Consider the following 15,535-nt stretch of genomic DNA (forward strand, 5'->3'; position numbering starts at 1 on the left):
GCTCTCATTGACTCAGAGATGGAACAATCAAAGCTTGGGGTAGTGGTGTGCCTGGCGCCGAACATCTCCCTGGGGCAGAATGCTAAGTCAGAGTTCTCCCGAACAATAGTAGTCCTTTCAACATGCAGCCCCAATATGAGTTCATTGGCTGCTAGGCTCTGAGGTTTTCTGAGAAAACCCTGTCACAGGGTTCCTCCTACCCAGTCAACCCAAAGCCAGAGACCAAGAGCAATGGTTTATTGAGTCATATGGCAATGGTGGGTTGTCTTTTAAAAAAGAAAGAAGCTTCAAGGAGAGAAGCCGGACATGGCAGGGAAACGACACTGAGAGGAAAGGGGTAGTTTGACTTAAGCTGAGGCTCATTTACAGTATTTACAGTCAGGCCTGGTGGGGGCGGGGGTGGGAGCTGTGGGGCCCAGAGAGGGAACTGTAGGCGGGTTTGTGTCAGGGTCTCTCAGTAGCTGTGGGTTTGGCAGGGCTGTTGGGAGCAGAAGGCAGGGTCCCCAGTTACATGCCTGGTTCTACTCTGGGCAGGGCTGCACCCCACCCCGCAGAGCCTAGGGCGGGGTGGGAGGGGTGCTTTGGAATGTCTGTCTCCAGCTGTAATGGGCTGGTCTGGCTGCCAAGGAGAGGGGTGGATTCTCCACTGCGGGGGAGCTCCTGGGATGGAATTGGTACATTCACAGCAGCAGGTAAGGGGAAGGCAGGCGGCTGACCACCTTGACCACCGGGTGGAGCTCCTGGTTGGCTGGACCCAGGGTTGAGCCCGTGACCAGGAGGGACGAGCAGGAAGAGCCAAGCAAGCTGCATAGAGAAGGTGGTGCCTCTCAGGGTGGCAGTGGGGGTGAGCCTGCGCACCCACTGTGGCTGCAGGCTGGGCAGAAGTGCTCACAGCCCATGGCCATTAGAGCGTGTCGACAGTGGAGCCACAGAGGCGCCTCTGTGCGCCCCAGAGCCCGCTGTGGGCCCCAAGGGCCATCTCTCTCCAGCTCTCTTGTCCACATTTCTCCTCCGATTCTGTCTCTTTGGAATGGGACAGTCTGTCCCCCTGGGACTCTTGTCCCTCATTAAGGAGTCCCGGAGGACCAGAGGCGTCTCCTCCACCATCGTCCTGTCTCTCATGGTTCACTGAATCACCCACACAGGGAGGGAGCCGCAGTGCTGGATTTGTGGTTATTTTTCATGTAATAAATAAAGATTCCTTTGTGTGACTCTCGGGGGCCTGTCCCAGGCTGAGTCCTCCCGTGGCTCGGTCGCTCCCACTGTCCCCATGGCAACTACAGATGGTCAAAGGCCGTGGCGGTGGTGGGCGGTGCACTCGGCCTTGATGTGGAACTGTAATAATATGGGGAACCTGGATAAGTTCAAAAAAAAAAAAAAAAAGAACAACAACACTGCCGGTCAGAAGAAAAAAATTGCACCATAGCCTCCCCCTGCCTCTGCTAACCTTTAAGACAGCGTGAGTTAATCATTGATCCCTCTGGCCTATCTGATCATCAAAGATTAACTCCTCTCTGGCCCTTATTTCCTCCTTCTCTAGGCTCACCTTTGAGTTTCTGGCCAGAAGGAGAACAGTGGCTTCTTGCCCCTCCCCTCCCCACGATTCCTTTGACCTTCAGCACCCTTGCATTGAGAGAGGGCAAGAAAGAGAAGTTACGCCTGGAGCCCTGAAGAATCAAGTACTGACTGGGGGATCGCTGGGTGTTCCCCGGCCTTGCCCAAAAGGCACAAGATCAGAGGATCTTAGGAACCAGCGGGGATGGAAAGCTGACTGCTCAAGGGATATGTGGATTTGAGAGCCTCCTCCAGGCTGCTCTGCACACCCACAGGATGGACAGCCAGGGGAAGTTCCATGGGGAGGGCACAGCTCTATGCTCTCATCTTTCTGAGCTGAACTGGACAAAAGGGTGGCTTGAACTCACATGGCAAACAGAGCTCAAGTCAGTCAGCTTCCTAGTCATTCCTGGAACATGAGGAGGTAACAGGAGGAGAGAGGGGGGATCTTGGGAATGGAGACCCCTGGGGTCAGCTGCACTGTGCTACGGCTTCTACAGGCTCAGGTTTGCTCCCAAACCCTCCAGGTCACCCCTTCGTGGAGACTCCAGTGGGATCCCTCACATTCATTTATGGGGCTTGGTTTCCTGATTTCCTTGGTTTCTCAACCCAACCCCGGCCCAGGGGAAGAGGGGCCGATGAGAAGCCCTGCAGTCCAGTTCACTATCTAGACCTCCATACTGAAGGCTGCTGCCCACATCTCAAGCCAAATATCAGGAATATGGTGGAACAGAGGGTCTCTGTGTAAGGGCTTTGGGGCTGAATCAAGAGTATTTTCGAGCCACTTAGATGGTTAATGAGAGCGACAGGATGGCACTGTTTGCAATCAGCACGCTCCCCAGCAGGAGGGTTGCTGGCACTCCCCTAGGCACCCTCCAAGATGTGGAGGGGCACAGACACGTGCCCTCCCCGTGGAACTTTCTTAGCCTGTCCATCCTGCAGAGATGTCCCCTCCACCCCCGCCCTCCCAAAGCCTGAGCCCTGAATCTTACACAAAACAAAGATTTAACAGACATGGCCTCAGGACAGAGAAGTGAGTGATGCCCAGAAGTCTCCCCTCCGCCTCTCCCCCCAGACAACTTGGTACCCTGCCTTTCCCTGACCTGCTCGGATTATGAATAACACCTGTCTCTCCAGGCCCTCCATCGAACTGGGGATTCCCAGCTCTCAGACCACTTTGGTCCAACCTAGCACCTCCACCCACCCCGAACAGTGGAGGGCCTGTGACAGTCCCAAAGGCAAACTTACTCAGTAAGCTGGAGTTGGGGAAGCGCCAGGCCTCGCTGTAGGAGGAGTAGGGGGTGTGGCCGTAGGCGTTGCCAGAGTATTCGCTTCCTGTGGGAGGCACACAGTGAGAGACCCATGAGGTGGATTCACAGCCTGAGGGCTGGGTCTGGGGGATGAGGGTCTGCAGGGTGGACACAGCAAGCCCTGGGGGACAGACGGGGCCAGGGCAGGGACAGTGGGAGCTCAGGAGACCCCTCCAAGAGCCCTTTGGAGGCCCCTCCGTCTGCATTCCTTTGGGGGGCAGTGCCTTTTCCGTCAGGGACTGGGGGTACCACCCTGACACGACAGCTCTCACAGGAACCCCAGGAGGTAGATGTTATTATGATGCCTGTTTTCCAGATGAGGAAACAGAGACTTGGGGATCTGTAGCTCACACAGCTGCAGGGTTTGGTGGAATTTGAAAGCTGTGCTGTGACTCCAGGTTCCAGGTTCTAACCATTTCTGCTGCTGCCTGGACCTTCTGTAGAAAGGTCTTTCCAGGAGGGGTCAATGTGAGTGACAGAGGTTAGAGGTCAAGGAAGAACTCAAGGGAGTATAAACTGTGCTGTTGTTGTTTAATCACTAAATCGTGTCTGACTCTTGCGACCCCATGGACTGCAGTCTGCCAGGCTTCTCAGCCCATAGGATTTTCCAGGCAAGAATACTGGAGTGGGTTGCTGTTTCTTTCCCCAGGGGATCTTCCCAACCCACGTCTCCTGTATTGGCAGGCGGGTTCTTTGTAGCCTCCTTCAATATGCTTTGTTACAGAGCGGGGAGAGAGAGAGAGAGAGTGTGTGTGTGTGTGTGTGTGTGTGTGGTTGGGGATGGGTGCAGAGGATGAAAGGCAGAAAAGGGGAGGGGCCTGGAGAGCATGTGGGGCCTGAGACTTCCTCTGAAGAGACTCTTGTCCCATCTCAAACCTGCCACTTGAAGAAAACTCAGCACACGACTTACACAAAGCAAATCAGATCACCTGTTTCTGTGAGTGGATTCTTGGCCTCACTAGAATTACTTACCAAAGAAATGACTTAAGAATTCCCTTAAATAACAAAGCAGACCACCGCAATTACTGCTGGAACTCAGACGGAGCTTACGGTTGGCAAAGCACTTTCCCACACTCGATGTTCCTTTACTCTCACAACTGGGAGGCGCCCATCAATAACGCCAATTTATAGAAGAGGAAACTGGAGTGCAGCGTGAGTAAGGAGTTAGCCTCAATCCCACAGATGGGAAATGGCAAAGGAGAAGTTGACCTGAGAGGTCTTCACTCGAAATTCCAGATCATCCATTTATGCACTTGGGAGACAGTTCCATCCACAAAGCCAGGTTTCCACCAATCCTGAACTCCAATGAATGTCCACACCGCCTTCCAGAATCTCATCTGCTGTTACAAGTCAAGTGCCTTCTTTGGCTCCTGAACTCATTCCCAGACTCTGGGAGTGGGGCTCGAAGCTGCCTGGCTCTGGAGCTGGCCTGCCTGGAGCCAAATCTCTGTGCCCCACTTCCGAGTTGTGCAACCTTGGACAAGTCACTGAGCTGCTCTGAGCCTTAGTTTCCTCATCTGTCAAATGGGGCAGATTATTGCCCCTATCTCATGGGGTTGTGGGGAGGATTCAATTTGATAACATACATCAAATGTTTATGGCACCACTCTTGGAACAGAAGAAGCAGGCAAGGAATGCCAGCGTTTATGATTTCCCCATTAGGCAGGCACAAAAATAAAGCTCACCAGAGCCCCGCATCCATCATCCAACCAGTGTTAAAGCCTGAGTTGGGGTCAGTGGGTGCTGATTTCCTGCCAGAGAGGTAGGCAATTACACAGGAGGAATGGAAGCGAGGAGGAAGAGCCTGAAGGAGAGGAAGGCTTCTGGGTCCTTGTCCAGGGCATTAGTGACAGGCAGTAACACAGGAAGTTCATTAGGGGCAGGGATTAATCTAACACAGGTCAGATGAACAACAAATACATGGAAGAAGAGAAAGGAGGGAGGAAAAAAAGCAAAGGGATTAAAAAGAGAAAGAAAGAAACTAAGAAATGACCTCATCCAACCATTCGTTTCAGAAATGAAGAAACTGCTGCCCAGAGAGGGAAAGACATTGCCCCAGGCCACATGCTCCCTTAGAACCTTCTAGGACCCCGGCCTCTGGTACCTACTCCACTGCTCTTTCTTGTATTCACAATGTGATCTGCTTTGTGTACTGCTGGTGTACCCCACTCCTCGGTTTCAGTGCATCCTTGAAGAAAGCCAATTATACCTTAGCAATGCTCTCAGGCCTTGACCCTACCCCAGCCAATGCCAACCTCAGCCAGCTCCAAAGGACAGGAAGAAATGTGGAAAATCCACCGTATTTGCCCCTCACTGTGTCGCTTATTCATGCATTCACTCACTCGCTTGCTTGTTCATTAATCCAGCACACACTTGCAGGGTACCTATGTGCTCTTGTCACACAGTAGTGGAGGAGAGGATGGGGCTGAGGAGGTGGTACACCCCTAGGTGCAGCATCCTTTCACCATCAGGTCCGTCATCCCACCTTCATCCACGGCAGATGAAATGTCCTTGCTCTCACGAGAGGCCAACCTGTCCTCTTTGCTCTGCATCCTACCCCACTCATCTTTCCATGGATTGGGCCCTCATAATTTACCCCTTCTCTTCACTCTTTGTCAACATCTCCCTTTCCAATTCATCATTCCCCTAGTCAGCCAACAGGCTCTGCTATTTTCTCTTTTAAAAATCCTCTTCTTAGCCCACATTTCTCTGCAGCTCACAGCCCTTCTCTGCTCCATGGTCTCTGCCCTCACCTCCTCATCCCCCCTCCAGTCAGGCCAACGCTGATCCCTTCAAATCCCTACCACCTCTACCCTGATCACTCCAAAGGTCACTTGGCTGACTCTGATTCAGTTCATCACTCCCTCCCTGCCTTTGGGTTTCATGGTGCCAAGTCCCCTGGTTTGCCACCTAACCCACTGGCCTTTCCTGCTCTCTTACCTTGTTGGTTCCTTCTCTGCTATATCTCTAAATGTTGAAGGACCCCAGAGCTTGGTTTGTGAGCCTTCTGTGATTTTCCATCCACATCCTGTTTCTGGTGACCTTGCATAATCCCTTAAGCATTAAATAACAGTTCTGCAGAATGGCTGAAATGTATGTCCTAGTCTTTCCCAACTATAGATATACATCATGTGCCTACTGATGTATTAAACTGGTTATCTAGGAGGTGTCTCAATCCTAATATGGCCCAGTAGAATCCTTGACTTCCATATGCCAAATACTCTACCATTTCCTCTTCTGCTCTCACATACATACTTGCCACCACCACCCATGCCTTTTCCCAAACTTCAAACTTATCCTTGTTTCCTCTGTCATTAAACCCCTATGGCCAATTCACTAGTAAGTGCTATTGGCTCCACCACCAAAATACATTACACCCTCAATGTCTCTCTTCTCCTCCTTCCCTGCTACTTACCTGGCGCACGCCATTGTCATGTCCTGTATCAACCACTGCAACTGTCCCTCCCCTAAGTGGTCTCTAGGTATCCTCTTCTGGCCATCTACCATCTGATTTCCCAGTGACCCAGGTAGTCTTAAAATTTGACCCCGCCCCCCCCACCACTACCAATATCTCTTCATTGTGTAGTGCTTTTCACACTCACTCGCTGTTCTCAGTTATACTCACACTCTTCCCATGTGTGATCATGCTACACTACTAGCTCCTACCTTGGGGCCTTTGCACTTGCTGTTCTTTTGGGCTGGGGATGGCCTGCCCCAGTTTATCACTTGGCTGACCACTCTGAACACCTTCTCAGAGAGGCCTCTCCTGATCACCCAATCTAAAGTAGTTATCTTCTCTCCCTGCAGCTCTTTATTACATCATCCCATTTTATTGTCTGAACCAGAGTTTATCGCTATCTGAAATTATCTTGTTGATTCATTCGTTGACTTGTTTACTATACTTTTTTCTCCACTGTTAGGCTGTAAGCTCCATAAACAGATGGACCTGGCTTGGTCACTGCATCCCATACCAGAGAATCTCAACTCCTATTTGTTAAGTGAAAAGTAGTAAATGGATGCAAGGATGCAAGGATGGTTGAAAGGGTGGGTGACAGAAGTATGGATAATGGATAAAAGAAAGGACAGATGTATGAAAAGGTGCATGGAAGGATGAATAGAGGGATAAAAGGTTGAATAGATGAACTAAAGGATGGATGGATGATGAAAGACAGATGAATGGATGGGAGAAAGGATGGGTGAAGAAAAGATGAATAGAAGGTTGAATTGACAGAAGAATGGATGAATGAATTGAATTATGGATGGATGAATGGAAAGATGGGTGAAGAGATGAATGGATGGATGCATGAATAGAAAAATGGGTAGATGGATGGAAGAAAGGATGGATAAAGGAAAGATGAATAGAAGACTGAGTGACAGACTGATGGAAGGATGGATAAGAATATGCATGGATATATGGGGAAAATGTGTGAAAGATGAATGTATGGAAAGATGGAGAGATAGATGGGTGTATCCTTCTATTGGAGTTGTTGTTCAGCTCCAAAACTGCTAAGAGGGCCATTAACAGTATTAACAGGGCAGGAACAGTAACAGCAACAATTAGAAGGGAAAACAGAAGATGAATAGACAAGAGAAATCTGTGCCTTGGTCTTATTCCTGTGTCGCTCTCTTATAGCTCATGTGGTTACTTCTGATATGATGGGAGGCAGCGTGGTGTAGCAGAAAGAATGCAAGATTTGAAAATCAAAAGAATAGTGTGTGAACAACCCAGCCACTTAGTATGATTATGATTATGATCCCCAAGCACACCACTTTGCTTTTCTAAGCTTGGTTCCTTATCTACATAAACCTAAGATTATATCAATGCTCCAGTCTTATGGTGAGGATTCAATGAGAAATAAACTTATACCTACGAATGGCCAGGCACCCAGAAAATGCAAACAAATGATCTCTTCTGTCCTTCTCTGACTGAAGACCCCACTAGCATGCCTTGCTGAGAGCATTTTGTATCTATCTCGAACGCAGTTAGGTGCTCAATGAAAGTTTGATTTTAATGGAAGAAACCCCCTTCAATCAATCAGGAGATTGTAACCACTGGTAAGAAATGGACAAATACTTTTCTACCAAAAAATTCCTTAAGAATTCATTTGCACCACCGAGTTACTAGGAACTAAGGGATGCGTTTAAATAACATTGCATTTTATAAAAACTAATTTGCATGAAACTTACTGGGTGCCCATCCACCTTGCCAGGCAAACCCCCTCTTGGAATTCACTTGTGGTCCACGGTGTACTTGTGTTATTATTATTTCTTTTTTCTGCAACACCCACTCAGGATGAGGTCTTTAGAGAAACCACCTGGGAGACTTTGATGAGAGGCCCGAGCCTCCCAGCTACCTCACAGGTCACACTCTGGGCCCCAGGAACCCTGTGCCCTGGGCCTGCCCCCGGGAAATGATTCATAATTAAGAGAAAAGCCCTGGGCTTTCTGTCTCTTCCTCCTCCTCTAAGCAGGCGGCAGGGAAAGGTGGAGAGGTTGGAAGGGGGATGGGGGCACTGACTGGAGCCTGGGATTGTGATTGAGAGGCCCCATTATCCACACTCTTAAAAAAATAACCGAATCTTTTCCTTTTTTATCTTGACCAATCTCATTTCACGCTCCAGAAGAGGAAGGGAGGGAGGGAGGGAGTCTGGGGCCAGGAGGGAGAGAGGAGTCAGTATTCTGTATTTTCAACGCTGCATTAAGCACATCGCCACGGTAACCAGGCAGCAACAAGTGCCAGCTCAGCGGGTTCCCAGGGAGCCCAGAGTCTCCTTCCCTCCCTCCCTCCTCCGTCCCCTCCCTCTGCCCAGGAGCGCCCGGCCCACCTGCCTCGCACAGGGCGCCCACAGTGGGTGGCTGGTAAAGAATAACCCCTGCTGGCGGGGGAGGGGAAGCAGGCCTGGGTGAAGGCCTTGAGTCTCTGGAGTCAGAGGCAGGTAGGCTGGTGGGGAGAAGCGGGGTCACAGATGCCCTGATTCAGAGCCCCTTTCAGAAGCTCCGGGTCCTCAGACCTCTCTGGGCAGTGCAAATGGCTCTGAAAGTGTCAGCTGCTCAGTCAGGTCTGTCTGACTCTTTGCAATCCTATGCACTGTAGCCCTCTAGGCTCCTCTGTCCATCGAATTCTGGAGTGGGTAGCCATTCCCTTCTCCACATAGGGATTGAACCCAGGTCTCCTGCATTGCAGGCAGATTCTTTACCATCTGAACCACCAGGGACCCTATGCATATGGCTCCATCCTATCCATTCTGAGGTTCTCCCTGTAGGGTTCCTAAAAGAATGAGATGCACCCAGAGAAACTCCCATTGTTCTCACTTGTCCAGACCTTGATACCCCAGGTCACTGCTGGGTGATGATCATCCTGTCAGACAAAGAGACCCCCAGGACTGTTGGGGAGGATTCCAGGACTGTCCAAGTGATGATGGAGACATACTCCCTGCTCATCTCACACTCTAGTACCTTTGGAATACTCAAGCCATGGGTCCTGACTGTGCATGGTTGAATAAATGTGAGGTGTGAAGAAGGATATTTCAACCATCTTCATCGCCATCATCACCAACACCATTCACACTCATATTTTTCAGAAAGGGTAAACCAGGATTCATTAGAGGTAAATGGGAGACCACAGGGTGCTTAAGAGCTGGGCTTAGGTTTACCTCCATTGTTCTAATGGCTCCCAGATGACTCCCTATGAAGGCTTACTGAATCACTGGAAGAAATAGCAGAGCTCTGATTTGAATGTTAGTCTGTCTCAGCCTCTCCCTTTGCATCATGATGGGAAATAGAGAGCCTTTGGGAAGAAGGGGGCTGAGCTGGAGGGAGAGTTAAGGGGCCAGGACTGCACTGGAGTCTTTTCTCCAGGTGTTTACAAGGAGCTGCATCCCTTGGTCCATCCTTCAGTGTCCTTCAGAAAGTCTATGCATGGGGCACATCCTACCTCTTGTACCCTCTTGCTCCACCTGTGGCCACCACTTCCTCTTTACAATGTTTCCCCTCCTGCCCAGCCCCACCCCTTACCTGCCACCATGCCTGCGATGGCAGAAGAGGCATAGCTGCCCTGTCCACTGGTGGGGATGTGGGGTGGGTATCCAGGCAGTGTGGGGCCCACCATCTCTCGCCCTGAAAAAATACAGCAAAGCATTATCAGGCAGGCCACTGTGGGCTCCTGTACTTACTGTCTTGCTCCGCGGAGGCTCTGCAAACCTGCCCTCTGCCACTCCCACTCTCTCCCAAGCCATTCTCTGGACTTACTTCCTCCCTCCCCTCTCCTTCTCTGAGCCCAAGCTCCTCTCTACTCAGTGGGCCTTCACCAGGCCACGGGCTCCACCATGTAGTGGTGGGGGGCTGGCTATTACAGGCCTCTATTATTCCCTATCCTCCAATTATTTTATTGACAAGAATCTTAGTCATCCATAATGATGTCATGGTACTGGAAGGAGGCTGGGGGCTATGTCTTCTAGGTCTTTGTGGTCCCCTGTGGCATTCGCATAGCAGCCAGCACAGTGGGCCGAAATAAACACATTAGAGGCCACTGGCCACTGGCCACCCTTTCAGCCCCAGCTCCCAGGAGAACCAAGGTCAAGGCCCTGTGAAGGGATGGCAAAGAGGCGGCTGGTTGGCCCATCACTGTCCTTTTCTGGACCTGTGGCAGACATTGTTAATCAATCACCACACTCTGCCTCTGAGCCAGAATGGGGTTTCTGCTCCTCAACCTGGCCTTGCGGGTGGATATAACATATCAGAGCTGCAAGGGACATGAAACATGTTGCCTATTCCTGACCTGGAAAGGACATGTGGGTTGACAGGCAGTGTTTACACAAGCCTGAACCACTGACATCTATCCATGCCATTCCTGAAAAGAACTATTTTCAGCAAAACAGACAAGTATCCCTCTCTTTGTTTATCTATAATTTGTGGGAAATCTGCTGGCCTTGGTGACACGGAGGCTGCTCTATGAAGTTCTGAAGTTCTGGCTCTGCCTCTCCTCTCTCAGTCAAGCCTTCCCATTCTGGAGACCCCATTTAACCTGTTGATTTCTCTCCATCCACACCACGTACCAACAACCACAATCCTCCCCCTACCCGTGTCCCTTCTTTCATGGCCCCCTATCTGGAAGGCCCACAAGATCATCCCTCACCCAAGGATTCTTGACCAGGTGAAAAGACATCCCAATCTGCCCAGATATGAATACTGTCCCAGCATATATACAAAGAATGCACATTTCACTCTCTTTGCTCTCAAAACACCCCGTTTGATGATGAAATTATCTGGTTGTCTGAGTTCTTGGTGATGTTTATAAGGTAGATAGGAGGTTTGCCAACCTCATCCCCGTTGACACTTGGGGCCAGATAATTCTCCGTGGCGGGGAGTGGGGGGTGAGGGGAGGCTGTCTTGTGCATTACAGGATGTTGGACAGCATCCCTGGGGTCTACCCTCTAGATGCCAGTAAGTTCCCACCCAGTGCGACAACCTGGAATGTCTCCAGATATAGTCACATGACGCCAGGGTGGCAAAATCACCTCTGAATGAGAACCACTGGATTAGATTATCACCATTTTATCAAAATGCCTTTACTTCTTTCCACACTGGGGGTTGCCTTTTCTCCTAGGACTCATATGGATTCCCTGTGAGCCTCTGTCACCAGGTTACCAAGTCCACCCCACCACGGCACTGTTTGCCCAATTTTCCCTCCATCAGTCCCCCACCCCCACCCCTGGGGTCCTTCTTGTGTCAGACCCTCTAGGGGGTGCCTACCAACACTGGAAGAGAAGGTACCTCTCACGGAACCCTGTAAGTTGTCAATACAGCAGTAACTGCCTCCTTACCTCTATTTCTAGAGACTCCTTGAAGACAATTCATTCATTTGACAAATATTGACATTCATTTGACAAAATTAATCCTGATATCCTGGGCACTTTAAGAAGCATTTGGGGATACAGCAGTAAGCAAGAATGTAAATTAGCAAGGCTAGGCGCTAAGTCAAGGGAGGACAGACTGGGAGGGGTACTGGAGCCAAGCCTGGGGGGCTCAACAGACAAGACCAGGCCTCCTGGACTTCCACCCTTCCTCTAGGGGGAAGAGTCCAGAAATCGGAGGACTTCAGTCCTCATTCTGCTTCTAGAACTAATTTTCCAAGTGCCCTCAGACCAGCCACCTACATGCCCCAAGCCTCAGCTTCTTCACATGTAAAATGAGAAAAAAAAAAAAAAGAAAGTAGCCATACACACCTTATTACTATTACCATCATGTTATCAGCATCATTCAGAGTCAATTTCATGCCACAGGTGCACACTGATTCATGCAATGGACACATTCTATAAATTATTACATGCCAAGGGAAACCTTACAGAATAAATCTTATTGGAAAGGGCTATCGGTGTTCATGATTCAAAGCTGTGTGACTGTTTTGGTAAAAATGAACACCACTCCCTAAGTTCCTAATTTGTTTTGAGCATACTGTCTGGCAGTGGTTGGTGCTGGACCAAACGGAGTGGAACCCGCTGGAATTTGACAGATGCGTTCAGTTCACTTGACACAGGCCTAAACCAACGAGGGCTTGGCAACACAGGTGAGAGAAGAGGAGCTTCAGTATAATGAGAAGGAGAGGGGGACACAGGTAGAAAATTGGATCTTTCTTCAAAAAAGATTGCAATACCATCAGCTCTCAGACTCAGCCCCTTCGACCCGTGGATGAAGCCCCTGGTACTAGAGCCCACGAGAGGCAAGGAGCGGCATGAAGTCCATGTGGGCAGATCGAGGACAGAGGGTGGATGGGACATGAGTAGGAGCGTGATGGAAGAGGGTGATGGCTAATTCAGCCCTGAAGCCTTTTCCCTTTCCTATTCCCTCCCTACTTCCAAGAGATGGACAGACAGACATCTGGGTCTAGATTATGGCCAGGGAGGACAGTATTTAATTTCCCTGACCTGCATCTTCTCATTTGTCTTATGAAGAGCTCAGTTAGATGAAAGATTGTACACTGGGTTCACCTAAACCAATACTTGATTGGTAGGGGGCTTCCTGTTGCACTGCTGAGAAGGATTCTGAGGCTGCTCTGCTATGACTGGGGTTGGGGGTGAGTATTGGCTCTCAGACCACCTATTAGCTGTTATTGGCCTAGTGCTCTCTGGGGCTCCCTGTGGTCCCACATTTCCTCTTCTCATGTTACTCTCATCTTGTCCTTTTCCATCACCAGGTCCTGCTGCTTCTTAAGCTCTACAGCTCAGGGGGAAAGAGCACCAGGACACAAGCTCTCCTTAAGCCACAATTTAATTTAGTCACAGTTGCCCCCCTCAGTCCCATCCCATGAGAACTAGCCACTAAAATGCTCTTGGAAATTGAATTTCATCAGCTTTACTCCCTTGTATTCTGTGATTTTTAATCTTCATTTCTTCTCAGTCACCTAATTTTCTCCCAGTGGGACAGAGGTATCTGAGTCAGATGCTGGAGCGTCAACTCCTGGAGGCTTCCTCCCCTGAAACTTGGCCCCCTTGAAAAGCCGGCTGAGACTGTCTTCAGGACATCCTTCACCCTCAACTTCTCTGTTAGTCCCCAGGAAAGAATGAAAGTGTTAGTGGCTCAGTCATGTCTGACTCTTTGTGACCCCATGGACTGTAGCCCACCAGGCTCCTCTCTCCATGGGATTTCCCAGGCAAGAATACTGGAGAGGGTTGCCATTCCTTTCTCCAAGGGATCTTTCCAACCCAGTGTTTGAACCTGTGTCTCCTGCATTGCAGGCAGATTCTTTACCACTAATGCTACCTGGGAAGCCCCAGGACTCTGCTTCAATTCCTTAAATATTCGGTTTCTTCCCCCAAAGCCAAGAACTTTACAACCTTCTTAGAAATGAAACTACAGAAGCCATAAGGTGGAGGCATGCCTTCACAGCCTATTTTCTGGACTTGATTTTTAAGGCTCTTCACCATAAGTTTATCTTTGGTTTGTAATTCCATCTCTCCTGCACTCAAATATATTTTCAAAATAGTTCTGTTTTTAAGAAGCTGATGTAGGACTTCCTCGGTGGTCCAGTGGATAAGAATTTACCTGCCAATACAGGGGACATGGGTTCAATCCCTGGTCTGGGAAGATTCCACATACCTTGGAGCAGCTAAGCATGTGCACCACAACTACTGAGCCTATGTTCTAGGGCCAGCAAGCTGCAGCTACTGAAGCCTGTGTGCCTACAGCTCCACAACAAGAGGAGCCACCGCAATGAGAAGCCAGAATCACAACCAGAGAGAGTAGTCCCCACTCTCCCCAACTAGAGAAATCACATGCACAGTGACAAAGATCCCGCACAGCCGCACAAAAAAAATAAATTATATATACACACATATATGTATATATATGAAAAGAAGCTGATGTAGACAAAGCTGCATATTAAATGACTGGGAAGTCGGGTTCTGCAAGAAAACACTAGCATCTCAGAAATGCTGGTAAATATCCTACGTATCGGTAGAGGCCAGCGTCAGAAAACCAGGACTTGGGGGAATTCTGAGGGTAGAGGTGATTTCAGACCATTTATCGGCTCCTTTGATGTCCGCCCTCTATGTGACCTCTTTTCAACTCCTTATCTCGCTCTGATAGCAAGGAGAATTTATGGCAATCCAGAAATCTCTTTGGCAGGATTAAATATAATTTTGCACAGAAGGATGGAGGCGGGTAACGGACTCTTTGATGATAAAGCCAAAGTCAGGGCTTCCTCAACAGCTGAGCTGGAGTCAGCCAGGGAAAAGACAGGACAAGGACAGCATCAATATTGCTCTCGGTCAGTGTGCTGGGACCCTAGACAGGGGCATCTGGGAGGAGAATTTAGGGGCAATCCTCCTGTCTCCCAAACCCTGAGATTTCTTCTTTCTTGGCTAATTAGGGAGAAGCTGAGACCCAGAAAAACCATCCTGAACATCGCATTAGCAGAGACTGTGCTGGGGAGAACTTGACCTGGTGGAGACTGAGGCAGGCAAACACCTGGTGGGAGGTGGTAGGCAGGGTCCAGTCCATAGGTAGCTACTCAGAGGAGGAGAGCTGGGGAGGGCATTCAGATAGGTGATGACTATGGAATGAAAATTTACCTAGTCCTTCATCCTCTCCCCTGTCTGCAGCATCATTACCTTGCATTAATTTGGTCTTGGCTTTCTTTTTATTCTTCTAAATCAATCTCTTGCTCCCCTGGATAGGTTTCCAGCCCCCAGACTCTTGATATCATTCCCTTCCTTTTTTTTTTTTGGCCATGGTGCCCATGGCTTATGGGGTCTTAGTTTCCTGACCAGGGATTGAACCTGGGCCCACAGCAGTGAAATTGTGGAGTCCTAATCACTGGATCTTCAAGGAAGTCTCAAATTACTCCCTTCCTAATCTGGTTTCATCCTACCCCATCTCCCCAGTCTGCTCACTCTGGCTCAGCCACGTGGTAGACATTTAGGTTCAATCTTGACTGGATGTTGCAAGGGGACAGTCTTTCAGGAGCTCCAGGCCACCACCTGGGCTCAGCGTGGACACTAGCCATCCTGAACCCCTGTGCTGAGTCACAGGGCAGGCCCAGTTCTGTAGACTGTGGCCTTGACTTGCTTCCTGCTCTCAGTAACCATCTAGACCAAGCCTCTCCAAACCTGGGCCCTGCTTGCTCTTCCCAGAGCCCCTGCCTCTGTGCTGCCTCTTCTACCCTTAGGCTGGGC

At 49.7% G+C, this 15,535-nt stretch overlaps 1 protein-coding gene across 5 annotated transcripts in view; it reads right to left on the reverse strand.

The window, feature by feature from the left end:
* Positions 1–222: 222 nt before the first annotated feature.
* Positions 223–15,535, reverse strand: part of PAX8 (paired box 8) — a 65,246-nt gene continuing 49,933 nt past the window's right edge. For 4 of the 5 annotated variants that reach the window (XM_005212819.5, XM_005212820.5, XM_002691400.7 and 1 more), the window contains 3 exons: positions 9,879–9,980; positions 2,803–2,889; positions 223–1,354 (listed from right to left, as the gene is read on the reverse strand). In XM_005212819.5, coding sequence (XP_005212876.1) covers positions 1,278–1,354; positions 2,803–2,889; positions 9,879–9,980 — 266 coding nt within the window. In that variant the 3' untranslated portion in view covers positions 223–1,277. The remainder of the gene's footprint in view (positions 1,355–2,802; positions 2,890–9,878; positions 9,981–15,535) is intronic. The other variant, XM_005212816.5, reaches the window with a different exon arrangement.

Source organism: Bos taurus, chromosome 11 (genome assembly GCF_002263795.3).
Source record: "Bos taurus isolate L1 Dominette 01449 registration number 42190680 breed Hereford chromosome 11, ARS-UCD2.0, whole genome shotgun sequence".
NCBI classification, from domain to species: domain Eukaryota; kingdom Metazoa; phylum Chordata; class Mammalia; order Artiodactyla; family Bovidae; genus Bos; species Bos taurus.